The 14,020-nt window shown below is 42.1% G+C and overlaps 1 protein-coding gene across 2 annotated transcripts in view; it reads right to left on the bottom strand.

Annotated features, from left to right (window-relative positions):
• The window catches only part of PAPPA2 (pappalysin 2), a 456,471-nt gene that overhangs the window by 25,088 nt on the left and 417,363 nt on the right, over positions 1-14,020 (bottom strand). For both annotated transcript variants that reach the window (XM_072830732.1, XM_072830733.1), the window contains one exon: positions 13,680-13,751. In XM_072830732.1, coding sequence (XP_072686833.1) covers positions 13,680-13,751 — 72 coding nt within the window. The remainder of the gene's footprint in view (positions 1-13,679; positions 13,752-14,020) is intronic.

The raw sequence follows: 14,020 nt of genomic DNA, 5'->3' as shown, positions 1-14,020 counted from the left end.
CACAGAGAAATGAGAAGCTGTTATATATGAAATCCCTGGATTCTTAAATTCCATCTGTCACCCTACAAACTTTGTCTTTAGTCATTGCTACTTCCTTGTCACCTGACTCAGAGCCAACAGTATTTGTAATCCCTTCTAGCCTCTCTTTACCTTGGATCTCCAGAATCTCAACCAGATTATTACTCACAGGCCAATAAATATAGTCAGGTCTCATTCACATCAAAAGTCTTTCTGTGGACATTGTTTTCCACTTAAATGACTGCTCGTCCCACTTCTACTGGTCAACTTTTGGAAACAATATTTTTTATTTGCCGCATCAACCTTCTTATCTATTTCTCAACCTATCACCCTCTCCCTCACTCCACTGTTACCTCTGTGTAAGTGCTTAAATCATAAATGTAGTTATCTCTTGCCAGTACTCAACTTGTTTGTCTAGTCTATAGCAGTTAGTGCTATTCACATCTCTCTCCCCAGAAGTGTCTTCTTTTGTGGTTTTCCTGAGACCACTCTCTCCTTCATTTCCTTCTACTTTCAACTATTCTCTCTCTATCTCCTTGACTAGCTTTACTTCCTCTGTTATTCTCTTATATCACTTGCCTCCTGCCAGGTCTTTTCCTCTCTTCTCCCCATTCACATGCCTTGGATGACCTCATCTACTAGCTACCTTCAATCATCATCCTTATTTCTCATCATCTGTCCTCATTTCTCAACCTAAGTCACCAAGTGAGATTTTGTTCCTGAACTTCTATTTGCAATTTCACTAAATTCACCCAGTCTAAAGCCTAGCCCATTATCTCCTCCTATAAGCCTACTTCTTTTTCTTTACAGAGGTTAATGGCACCCACTATCCATCGGAGCACCAGTGAGTTAGATTCAGAACCCCATCATCCCCATGGGATATGATTCTAGGATCAATTTGATATCCTAAAAGAAAACTCAATGGTTACTTCTTTCCCTCTTTACTGGCAGGGGTCAAGTCTGGGCTTTCACCTCTTCTCTTAAAATATAAACATAATATCCTAACCATTAAGGCAGACAGGGTGGCTAAGTGGTTTAGCGCCACCTTCAGCCCAGGGCGTGATCCTGGGTCCCCAGGATTGAGTCCTGTGTCTGGCTCCCTGCATGGAGCCTGCTTCTCCCTCTGCCTGTATCTCTGCCTCTCTCTCTGTGTCTCTCATGAATAAATAAATAAAATCTTAAAAAATATATCCTAACCATTATACTGATCACTCTCTCTTCTCCATGGGCTTCATCTCCCACAGTGTATCAACTTGATCTTGTTATTTCCAGTAAAAAAAAAAAAAAAAAAAAAAGTGAGGCTCCTCAATGCCTCTAGAATCAAGCTTATATCCCAGGTATGGCAGGATTGAAGGCTCTTTCTAATCTAGTCCAGGCCTCTCTAACCTCTCCTGTAGTCTCCACATGCTCTGTCCTCTGGTGGTTCTCCAGACATCCTATGCATTTTCAAACCCCTGCACCTTATGCTCTTACTATCCTCTCTGCCCATTGGGCTTTCCTTTATCTCTAACTAGTGGAATTATGTTCTTCAAGGCTCCACATGAGTGCCATTTTGCTATAAAACTTTTTCCAAATTTGATGTCCCACACCTACTTCTTGACTGCTCTGTAAACAAACATAATCACTTTCTTTTCACTGTTCCCACAGCACTTTGAGCACTCCTCTCTCCCAAATCAGACTGAGGGGAGAATTTGTGGGAGACAGGAGCCTTGTCATGTTTCCCTTCACATTTCTAGAGTCTCCTACTATCTTTTCCAGGAAAAAGTGCTTCTCTATCTAAAATTTACACTTTCAGGAGCTCGCTACATGAAGAGATTTTTGCTTGGCTTTAGGCTGAAATAAGAAGTTAGAAATGACAATGGAAGGGAAAAAAATACCAAAATAAGGTATGTGGTCTCTGTCCAGTGCCTCTTTTTTCTTCCACACAGGAGTATGCTCTGTTGATGGAAGTGTTAATAACAGTAGACTGCTCACTGAGCAGGTACTATGTCCCAGGCTCAATACTGGTAAAACATAGGAACTGAATTTATTTTTATACCTGTTCCCTCTACGAACCCCACTAAAATGACTATAAAGTAATAAAAAAAAAGGTATGCAATCAAAAGAGAAAAGAAAATATGCGAGACAAAGACAGCCAACAAAGAATTCAACATGGATGGTAGAAAGGATGAATGAGTAACAACTGGCAGAAAATTCGAGAAAATGGAAACCTAAGTATCTGAAATGCCACAGCACCCCAGAAAACTCAGGGACTCTGCCAGGTGCTTCTATACACAGCGGTACAGGTGTATGTGTATGTATATGTGAATGAGTGAATCAGTGATGGTATCAGAGAGCTCACACCCCATCTTCTACAGGAAGTCAGTAAATAATTTCTAAATGAAAAAAAAATCAAGATTAGCAGAAGAATAATTAAATAGATCTGTGTGTATAGATGCAGATATTTATAGATGTAATTTCCAGAAGATATAAAAGTAGTGACAGTAGAAGCAAAGAAGATGTGAACATATCTCCTCAGCCCAGAGAGCCTGAGGTTAGATAGCAGAGGGGCAGCTCATCTTCCAAGTAAACCTACAGGTGCCAACTGGTTTTCTAAACTAGGTACATGTATTACTTTTATAGAATTAAAAATCAGTTTAAAAAACATTATACAAAAATATAACCAGTAAGGGTGGGGCTGAGATTTAAATCGATTAGTCTGGGGTTGAAACATGTAGCCTTTCTTCTATACTTCTTGTTTGCTGCAATTTGCAGATAATCACAATCTACTTGGGAGCGTCACCCTCTTCCTTGTCATCACTCACTGCTGGGTTGGTCAGAAGAACAGACACACAAACATACACCCATACACACAATATTTATAATCTGTACCTCAGAGACTAAAAAATAAGGTAAAAGTTTTAATAGTGTACCTTGCTACCACTCACTCATTTTAGTAAAGAAATGATCAACTTAATCATTCCACTTAAAGAAATATCAACTTTAGTAGAATGAACGAGCAATGACTCAAACTATGTGAACTTTCTGAAAGAGCTTGCCACTATGACTATTTAATAAAGGCATTGTGCCAAATATGGTGTAAATAGTATAGTAACCAATGCTCTAGAGATTTGTGAACAGTCTTGGTGAATGTACCTGAGTTGTGCTTAAATGTATTTAAAACACATTTTAGAAGTTAGATGCTGTAGGGAGTAATGTCCCTGTGAAAAGAGAAAAGGGGTTGAGTTAGAACCTGATTGTATTTGCTCGCTGCTAATTCTAACCTCAGTATAATCATAGGGAAGCACCTGGAAGGTCAGGCAGGTTGAAGAAAAGTAGGTAGCAGTTCTGTGATGCTGACTTTGTAGGTGGGTAATATTTAAATTGTCTTCAAGCCAAGGCTAGAAATTATAAAGAAAAAGAACAGAAAAATAAGGAAAGCACAGAGTAATCAGAAAAAGGGTGCGGTGGGAGGAGAAAAAGGGACAAACCATGTCATAAAGAGAATTAGCAGAGTGAGAAAGTGGCCCACCCAGGAAGCTGAGAAGACAAAGAAAGCCAAATGCAGCCAGTTAGAAGGCCCACAAGGATGCACAGCGTGGCTCCACGGGAGTTTAAGAGAGGCATAAATTCTCATGAATGTTGTTAATCTAGATGAGGTTTTACAATTTGCATGGTCGTGCTTTCAGTGTTTCACTTTTTTAAAAAGTTAGGGGGAAAAAACACAATGGTTTTAGCTTTCAAAATGAAAACCTAGTCCTAATTAACATTTGGAGTTTGATTTTCAGAGATTCCAGCTGGAGGATCTAAAGTAGAGCCCTGAACCCAATGGGACTCTGGACAAGCCGAAAGACATGCCCGGATTTTCAGCTTGGTGCAGAGATTGCACAAAACTGGCAGCGAAATTCACAAACAAATCTCGAGGGGATTGGAATTTGGCAGTCAGTGAGCCTGGAAGACAGCTCCAACTTAAACTAATTTTCCATTTTTCTCTGGATTTCTAACACGGCTAACACATATTTAGATTTAGATTTAGATTTGTAAGAACCTACACTACCCCTACCAGAAGTAGAGTAGCTGTTCCCGTTATTGGCATCTGGGATGTTATTATTCCTACTGTAATTAGCATTTTTATGGCCCCTTTTCACCCATAGATCCTAAAGAACTTGGCAAGAATGTAAAAGAAAAGTAAGCCCATATGATCTGTCCTCTGAGAATCAGCAGGGAAGGAATGGTTATTATATCTGATCTGTAAACAGCTAAAATATGGCAAAGAGAAGTTTAATTGCTGGCTATTATTTAAATGACAAAATATAAATAGAAAGGGAACAAGAAGTTAAACCACTTCACAATTACACAGCGCACAAGTGATAAAGTTGGAATAGAACATTTGGTTTTCCGAATACAGATATCATAAAAAGGATTCATTTTTCTCTTTTTGCTAAGGAACTTACAAAGACATACTCAGGTGAGAGGTTTTTGTTTTTGTTTTTGTTTTTGTTTTTGTTTTGTGAAGAGCCAGTCGCAATCCCACCCAGTCACATTTTGAAGTTCAAGCCTTGGGCTTTAAAAGTAATCTGTGACTATCTGGGAATGGAAGGGTTTTTCAAGCATAATTGTAGAGATAAATCTTAAGGGTAGAAATAAGAAAAGACTAGAGAAAAGAATGGCTGGACAGGTTTCACTATGAAGCTGAGGGGAGAGAAAGGAGAGATCTGGAGTCAGACATGGGATCTTCATATTGATGCATTCTTCAAGTTCCTGACAACTATCACTATAGAGTTAATCATGTCACCTACAAAGGTCATTACAGAGCTTTTTCCTTCCAGCTCTGGAGACCAGGAGGTCTCAAACCCAGGAATGCATTGGAACCACCCTGGAGGACCTACACCACTAGGTGCGACCCTTGTCCCCTGCATCTGGTGCTTCTGACTCAGAAGCCCAGAGTGGGACCTGAGAATCCACATTTCTAACAGGTGGCCAGGTGCTGCTGCTGTGCGGTCAGGGCCCTCCGCTTTCTGGGGGCTTCTGGAATTCTTCAGGTGCTGGTCCAAGTACCACTACTCTCACTTGAGTCTCAGACAGCCCTGGGGGTGAAATACAACACTGTCTGACTCACTTCGGTCTTCAAATATTTCACTTGGGAGAAAATGTTCCTTACTGCTTTCCCGGAGGGGGACCAGCCAGTTTAGCTGCCGCAGGGAATGTGGGAATTTTGTACTGGAGTCTCCCAGACGCTCACACATTGCATTTCACCTTTAAGAATAAAAGTCCCTCAAATTTATGATTGTGTTGATTGGTTTTGCCGCCCTGGAGTGGAGCTTCACATGGTCAGATATGAAGAACTATAATACTTTTAGTTAAACACACACGTACACACGTGCATGCACACCCTGCTAGCCTGCTCCCTTCCCTGACCTTAGATCATCTCATGCAGATCTGTATACAGTCTGTGCTCCAGAAGAAGGCACGTCCCTCAGAAAAGGACTTTTTGGTCTGGTTCTAGCACCTCTCTCTTGGCGCAAACTCTGGGCAAGAAAAAACAGTACAATAAAAATTTGATTTTTGTGCCATCATTTCCACCTCATGAATTATATACCAGCCTCTGTATGCCACAGACTTACAGCAGTAAACCAAGGCAGTGCCCATGAGTGATCAAGAGGCACAGCTAACAGGGCTACCATCTGGAATATAAATAATAAAAAGGAGGCAGAGACAGGTCCAAGACAACACAGAAGAAAGAATCCAAGGAATGGTGCAACAGATGGAACACATTAGTGATGGGAGCATTGTTGGTATCAACTACTAAAAGTGTAAAAAAATACAACTGCCCACCTACATTTAAGTAAATGCAGCCACTCTTCTGAAGCTAAATTTGTCCCCAACTCCTCCTCACCTGGTTTTTCCACCCCCCGATTCCCTCCTATACAACATTCCTATTAAGGGAGTATTCCTATGGCAAGGATTTGTAAAAATATCTCTACCAGTTGCTTTAAGAAAACACAAATATATTTACATTTAAATCCATGGCATGTTAGATCTACAGGGAAAGAGAATATCAAAACAGTTTCTGTGTTTGAGGCAGAAAATGTTTAACCATGGCAGAGAGAGGACAATACTTATCCCCTTAAAATGCTCCAAAGGCTAATATGCCTTTTAAATACACCTCTTTAAAACTTTGTAGACAGTCTAACATTGCCAGGATATTTCACAGATTTAAATAGTTGATTCATTTTTAAGCCCATTATTTTCTGTTCTGTTCTTAGTAGGGGATGGTGACTGCTAACTCTTCCATAGGTAAAATATTTACAGCATGAAATACTTACTATAATAATCTTCATCCTTCTTTGGCTTAAAAATCACAGATGCTTTTGATTTTTGACCCCAAAGGAATTATCATTAAGCTTTGATATTATTTTTATTAATTTCAACATGTTCTGTATTTTCTAATAGCTACAGAAGCTAGATCTAAAGAGAAAATAGGATCAGACAAGTGTTGAGAAGAATGAAACACAATGAAACACTCAGGTTTTCCGTTGGTCCCATATCCATTCATTACCATGTAGTTTGTTGTTTTAAGAAGAGTCATGCTGCTGTTTACCCATGATGAAATGTAATTAAAAAATTTTTTCACTATAATTTTAAAACAATCCACTGTTTTCTGGCTTCTAAAAATTTTATTATTACCACTCTCTGCCAGATATTTCTACCTCTGTCCTTGACCTTTATGAATTGTATTCAATTTCAGGTGATATCTTCATTTTTTCAAGAACTATTATTAGAAGGTGGATTCTTTTCTCCCAACATGCAAGGTGCTGCTGTGCACCACTATCTATGAGTGTATTAATTGATCCTTGCCCGGGATTTCTCAAGCTGCAATTGAGGACCATGTGCGTTGGAAGCACCCTAACACATATTCTTGGACCTCATACCAGACTTGATATGTGAGAATGGGGAAGAACCTACGAACCTGTATTTTAAAAATAAGAACCCCAAGGATGCCTGGTGGCTCAGTTGGTTTAGCGTTTGACTCTTGATTTCAGCTCAGGTCGTGGTCTAGGGGTAGTGAGATCAAGTCCCACATTGGCTCTGTGCTCACTTGGAGTCTGCTTGAGATTCTCTCTCTCCCCCCTGTTCATACTCTCTCTCTCTCAAATTAATAAAATCTTTAAAAATAAAAAGAACCCCAGGCACTTCTTAAGCACACTTTTTATAACAACGATCTGCCAACTCCTTTGCCCTGTGAAAGGAGTAAAGATTGGGATGTGGCCAGAACCAGTCTTGAGTGTTCTCCTGGATGGACCACCCCGTTTTGCACAATATACAGTAACAATCTACACCGCATGGTCAAACCCCTTAGCTGTCATCTTAAATGGGGGTTCTCTCATTTGGACTAGAATGGCACATCTGCTAAGTTTAAGAAGTGACTTCTCCTTTGTCTCTCTGACCAATCATTCTGTCACAGAACATGGCTATGGCAAGAGAGGGCATGTTCCTTATAAGTACAGGACTTGGACTAAAGAAAACTGTCCTAGAACTGTTTCTAGTAGAAAAACCAAACTAGTAAGAATGTAGACATTATTGTTCCACCCCATGTGCCTCTAATGTGGTATATACTGCACAGCTTCCCTCTGGTCTTCTGAGGGCTCCTCATTCCTTCAAGAACATCAGAATGGATTAGATAAGGCATGAGAGTCATCCTGAGCAATCCTTTATCAAATCTCCCTCCAGATCGGGCCTGGCCTCTTAACCCCTTGGAGGATACACACAGAAATGTGTATTGCTTCTCACTGTCAGATGAGGATAAATAGTGGTGAGAAACACAACTTTTGTTTTGAAACAGAAGCCACTCAGTATTGCCGATAAATGAAATTCAATTAATGTTTATCACATGCTTAACTAATGTGTAATGAGCATTCATACAAGAGGTGCTTGCATGTTCTTTATCGTGTTCTGACTCTCATTATCTATCCTATCGTAGTCTGAGTTTTCTCTTGCCAGCTAGTACCAGGATGGAAGCTGTAAAACCAAAAGCTGGACTGGTTTTGAACAGATGCCAAGAAAGGACAGTGCCAACAGATTTCCAAAATGCAACTCATCCAGTGACTAAGAAATCAAGGCTAACCAAGAAGGCCACACATCTGAACAGTGGCCCTTTCAGGGAAGGACCCATGGGTATAATGAAGATCACAATCTAATCAAAATCTTAATCTTTTGATTAAGATAAAAAATCTCCAGATATAAGGGAGGTTTGCAGCTATTCCTGAAAAATTAGCCTGACCCACACTTTACTGGAGTGTGACTTCTCCGAAGGCTCCAAACCATATCCCCATGGGTGTGTCCATAGTTTTCTGAAACTGGTTATCTGAACGAACACCAACATGTTTAAAAGATAAATCATATCCACCCAATTAAAAGCTGACCGAACTTAACTTCAGAGAAGTTAACTGACTTGCCCAAGGAATCATGTGATAAAGGTTGGAAGTGGGGTTCAAGCCCGTGGCTATGCCCCAGACAGCTTTTCCACATGGCCCTCATTGTATCTGTTGCTAGACCTTCTGATTCTGTGCATGACGGAGGTTTTACTCTTTACTTCTCCTATTCCTTCACTGCATTTATTTCCACTGTACTGCTTCTCAGAAGACTGACCCAATCTTTTTTCAATTTAAGACTCTCAAAGTTTTACCTTCAATTCTCTGTCCCTGCCTTTAGGGGAATAGAAACAGGTGTCACTGAAGAATTAGGCTATGTTTTTCAGAGGGATACAGAAACAAATGAAACACACATCTGACACTTGGAAGCTTGCAGCCTGTTGGAAGGACAGTAGGTGAGGTGATAGGTATTTGTATGGGTATGTATACGAATTTATAGGAGAAATGGCAGCTAATCCCCATAGAAACTTACTTGAAATTCCCACAAAATCTTAAAAGGTTTTCTAGGTTTTACTGGAAACCGGAAGAACATCAATTAACCATGGCTACCTATACTATAAGCACTCATGAAGATATAAACTGGGTGTAAGTTGACTATTTTTTGATTATTAATATATATATATAACTGTTTCAGTAAGGCCCTATCCCCACATGGTGAACAAGTGAGGAGTCAGCATTTGATCCTAATTATTCTAACATCATTCTGCCTCTGTCCTCCTTCACAGCTCCCACTTTTGAAAAAGGAAGGGCACAACTCTACACAGAACAGCAAAGGGGAGAAGAGAGAATTTCAGAAACTATAATCCAAAACGGATGTTGCTGAGAAGGACACAATAAACTTGCAAGAAATATATGTTCACAGAAAAAGTAGAGCCAAACCCTAGGTCAATGGGCACTCCATTTTAATCATCCGGCGGGAAGGAAATTAATCTTTTCTATCCGAAAGGAGGCCATAAGTGTGGTCTTTATTCCCAGCTGCATTCCCCGGAGAACAAGGTGTTCTTTTTTTTTTTTAATTTTTATTTATTTATGATAGTCACACAGAGAGAGAGAGAGGCAGAGACATAGGCAGAGGGCGAAGCAGGCTCCATGCACCGGGAGCCCAACGTGGGATTCGATCCCAGGTCTCCAGGATCGCGCCCTGGGCCAAAGGCAGGCGCTAAACTGCTGCGCCACCCAGGGATCCCCAAGGTGTTCTTAATTTAGGTGAAAACTAGGGCTGTGGACTTTGGCAGAATTAATAAATATGACTTAATGAAAAGAGAAGGAAAGGAGAAAAGGAAGGCACAGAGGGAAAAAAGCCAGAGAGCGTAACACATGTGATCTGACAATATCATGGTGTTCATAGATGGAGTGAACACTCACTTCAATTATCGCCCCACAAAACAAAGACGCTCCCTTGCCTCTCTTTCTCTTGCCATGCTGGGAAAAGAGTATACTTTATTGGGCAAGCATTTGGCAGAATAGGTGTTTGTCCTCTGCATTGTTATCCTAGACTAATTGTATACTCGTCTATAATTTTAATGAGCACAGGTCTGGGAGTAGGAAGTATAATTAGGAAACCAATGCAGCAGTCCAGGTGGGAAGTGTTGAGGCCTCAGGAAGGGACTTGAGAGTAGGAATGGGGAGAGCTACTCATGTAATGGTCTGGTGTCTGACTGGCCTCATGACTGACTGGACATGGCAGCTGTGTTCAAGAGATCTGTGAATTATGGATCTCAGGGGACTTCCATGGGAATGGCCTGTTTCACCTTTCTTCTCTTGTTCTCTTCCTTTTCCAATCCTTAGAGTTTGCACCTGCTCACCTTGACACTATAACAGCAGCTCTGCCTCCTGCCTTCTGCTTTCCTCACTCAGCATTTACAAAGTGGCTATGGTACACCATGAACACCACTACTTTATTCCCGTCAACTATGGGCCAGACGTGGCATGGTGCTTAAACACGTCTTGTACATTATCATATTTAATCCTTGATACACTCCTTAAAATAGCTGTGTTGTCCCCACTTCCCAGTACAGATTAAGATACTAGAAGGTTCACACCAGCAGTTGGACTAGGATTTGAATTTACATCTGCAGGACTCTAAAACCTTTCCACCAACCAAGCTATCATTCCCTGCCCATCTGCAACTTACAAAAGAAGTAGAGAATATGAGGAGGGTCAGGTCAAGAAAAACATGAGTGTCAGTTTAAGTTTTGAGAAACAACTAGAAAGATAGAATTTAATGTATGAACAAGTTTGGATTGCAGATATGTGGCATGCATATATTCTTGCAAACGATGGGAACATAGCTGAAGATGAGAAGATGGCATTATCTACACAAGATGCTGTAGAGAAAACCTTAGAGCTGTCTCTTAAAGAATGCAAGAGGCAGAGAATGATGGAGAATTGAAGGTGAAAGCTCTGTGGCAAAGGGGGTATGACACAAAGGAGTGAAAGTGACAGGAAGCGGGACATGGATGGAGGATAGTGAGGTGATGGATTCACTGTCTTGAGCTCACTGAGAGACATGAAGAATGAGGTACTTCACTTTTACAAGGCTGGATGTCTCACGGGGACATCTTAGAGTTATATTCAGTACTGGAAAGCAAAAAAAGAAAACTCCTTTTAGATACTGGGGAACAAATGTCTAAGTTGAGCTCAGATTTCTGTGCAGCACTTTTAAAACTTCCTCTCATCCATGGAGCCCTCTTTGGTTTATCTTGCCTCTAGGTCTGTTTTTCCTCCTTATGCCTTTGACGCTCTTCAGTTGCCCCTAATATATTTAGCCGACTTTTTCCAGTAAAGAATTAGGTGTCTGCCAAGTAGCCAGTTCCAGCCTCTCTTTCCTTTCTTTCTCAGGCTCACCCCTCTCAGCATTTCTTACTACTTATGTCTTCAGAGTTGCTTCTCCCTCCCCTCCCCTGTCTGATTCCTTTCCTTTCTGGTGGGTATGGCTGCTCCTTTTTCCTTGCTTCTTGCTTCCACCCCTTACATGTTCTGTTGTTGTTGTTGTGATTGTTGTTTACCTCCTCCTAGCCTCTGCTGAGAGATCAGAAGCAACATCCTGGCCTTTCAAACCTTGTCCTCCCCAGAGTCTCAGGAAATACTGCAGAATAATTGGAATGGAACTAATATTGGCTAGAATTACTCCTGGGCAAAGAAAGCTTCAAGTTGGGGTTCCACATGGTGGGAACCTTCTTGTCTGCTCCCAGGGTGGCCAGAGCAGTGACTCTCAAATTTCAAATTTCAGTGGTCTTCAGAAACACCTGAAGGCCTTGTTAAAAACACAGATTGCTGGGCCTTGCACCTAGAGTCTCTGATTTAATAGGTCTAGGATGGGGCCTGAGAATGTGTATTTCTAACAAGTTCCCAGGAGATGCCTATTGTGCTGGTCCAGGGGCCACACTTTTGGGAACCACTGGAGTGGGAGTACCAACAGCCATCAGGTGGTCCAGGCTCAGCTGTGCATGGCAGCAGTTGGGCAGGGGAGTCAGAGGAGGCAGTGGAGCTTTGTTCCTTATCACATCAACAAACCTAGGAAGCTCTGGTTAAGGGATCCAGAGGATGTGCTGGGGGTGCGCTGAGGAGGGGAGGACACGTGGTGAAAGCTCTGTGTTGTAAACTTCTGGGAAACACGGAAGCCAGCTCCAAGCCCTGTCACCCAACCCTCCCTCTTACCATCACGCATAGAAGCAGCAGAAGGGAACTCTCAGGATCCCTTTGATCCATTCCCAGTTCTGAGTCTTCTGTCTGTTTATCTCCCTCCTTCCCTGGCCTCCTCTTCCCTCTTTTTACCCCCTGCCCAGTGGATGAGTCACTGCCCCTCCTCCCCACCCCGCTGCCATCTGTTTTTCTAATGATGGCAGAAGATGAGCTGTTTTGTTGGCCCACGCTGTAACAAAGCATACTCCATGCTAGCATTTTTCCTGATGGACTCTCGGAACGCTATTTTATTGGTGTCATTTCCCACACCCAGTTTTCTCTTTGTCTCAAACCCCACCCTTTCCCCCTCTTTGGCCTCATGTAGATCCCAGTTTCCCAGAATCAGATAAAGAGAAACAGGGATACAGAAGAACTGAGGGACTGACAGGCATGTGCGTTGGGTGTGTGTTGGGGGGAGGGTGTTGGAAATCAGTGGCAGAGCAACAACTCTCACTAGCACACAAGGAACAGCCAGAATTACCCAAGTGTCACTGCTAAGTGGCTTAATGACTTGCAGCAAGAGATTTGGATGGCAAAACCTATTGTGACTGAGTGGCTATCCCCAGGGTGAGAGGGCTTAAATTGTGTGCGTGCATGCATGTATGTGCAGGGGCGAGGGGGAGTGTGAGACGCGTCCCCTTCCTCCATGGCAGGATTCCTGGGTCACTCTCCCTCAGTAAGCCTCTGCCTCATTCTTGACTATTCTTCACAGTAACTCCTGTTAATCTAGCTAAGGAATTCACAGCGTGCTAAATCCCCTAGGAGAAGGGAATCCCCTGTGTGAAGAAGTACATAAGATTCCCTGAGGAAGTCAAGGTCTGGTTTGAGTTCATCAACAGTGGATTATAGGTCTATTTCAGAGGTTGAAAACATCGATGTCTGCATGACCTAGGCATTTGATATCAATGAGGGATGCTCATTAGGGTAAGAAGCCACAGGGAGAGGAGAGCATCTTGTTGACCCAGAGAGCAGCTGCCCTTCTGGGCTTGTAGCTGTTACTCAGATCCAGCTCATTGTTGCCATGGTTGCCAGATAGTCTTGTTTTTCAAGAGGCAAATCTGCACAAAGTGTTTTATATTGATTTTTATTTGGAGTTATGTGTGTACATGTGCATGTAATGTTATATATACATAGACGAATTTTATGTGAAAGCCCAATTTTTAAATATTGGCAACCAAACCAAAATTGTTTTCAGACACAGTGCTGGCCAAATAGGCCTGTCTGTAGGCCATTGGTCCACAAAGCCCCGATCTAACTAAGCTCATGTCCAGTGACAAAAATCCCAAAACCATAAAAAATTCTGATTTGCTTTTAACTTATTTTTATTAGCTCATTTAAAATGAGACCCTGGAGATTTTGCTAAAAAAAAAGAAGGAAGGGGAGGGGGGTGGAGGAGAAGAAAAGAAAAAGAAATCCTAGTATCTGTAATCTGGGGATTGGAAAACTAAATTTAAGAGATTAAACAAAGGGCATAGGGGCAAGATCTTGAGTTAGGAAGACTCAAGTCCCTGTGAGTTAAGCAGACCAGAGTACTCTGGTCTGGTCTGGGGAGGGGAGGCAGCTTACCTCACACGACTGAATGCAGTGGACCAGGAAAGGGTCTGGGTGCCATTGACGTCGCCCAGTGCACACGATGCTCTGAAGGGGAAGATGAAACAACAGAAAACAAAGAGCCCTGGTCAGTAAGAGAAGGGGCAAATCCTGAGCTCATCCTACCAGCCCAACCCCACTGCCTGAGGAGTGAGACCCTGGCTGTGCCCCATAAAGAGGGCCAAGGCCCGCTGGTCTTTCCTGAAGAACTGCTAATCCTGCCAGCTGGCATCAAAGTGGAACTCTCATGCTCTTCATCCTCCTCTGCCCTCCTCAAGGTATCTAAATTTCCACAGGGGTGTAGGTGTAATTTTGGA

This window comes from Canis lupus, chromosome 6 (assembly GCF_048164855.1).
Source record: "Canis lupus baileyi chromosome 6, mCanLup2.hap1, whole genome shotgun sequence".
NCBI classification, from domain to species: Eukaryota; Metazoa; Chordata; class Mammalia; order Carnivora; family Canidae; genus Canis; species Canis lupus.
Note: the sequence above shows the minus strand (reverse complement) of the source record. Positions and strands in the feature narration are given on the sequence as shown.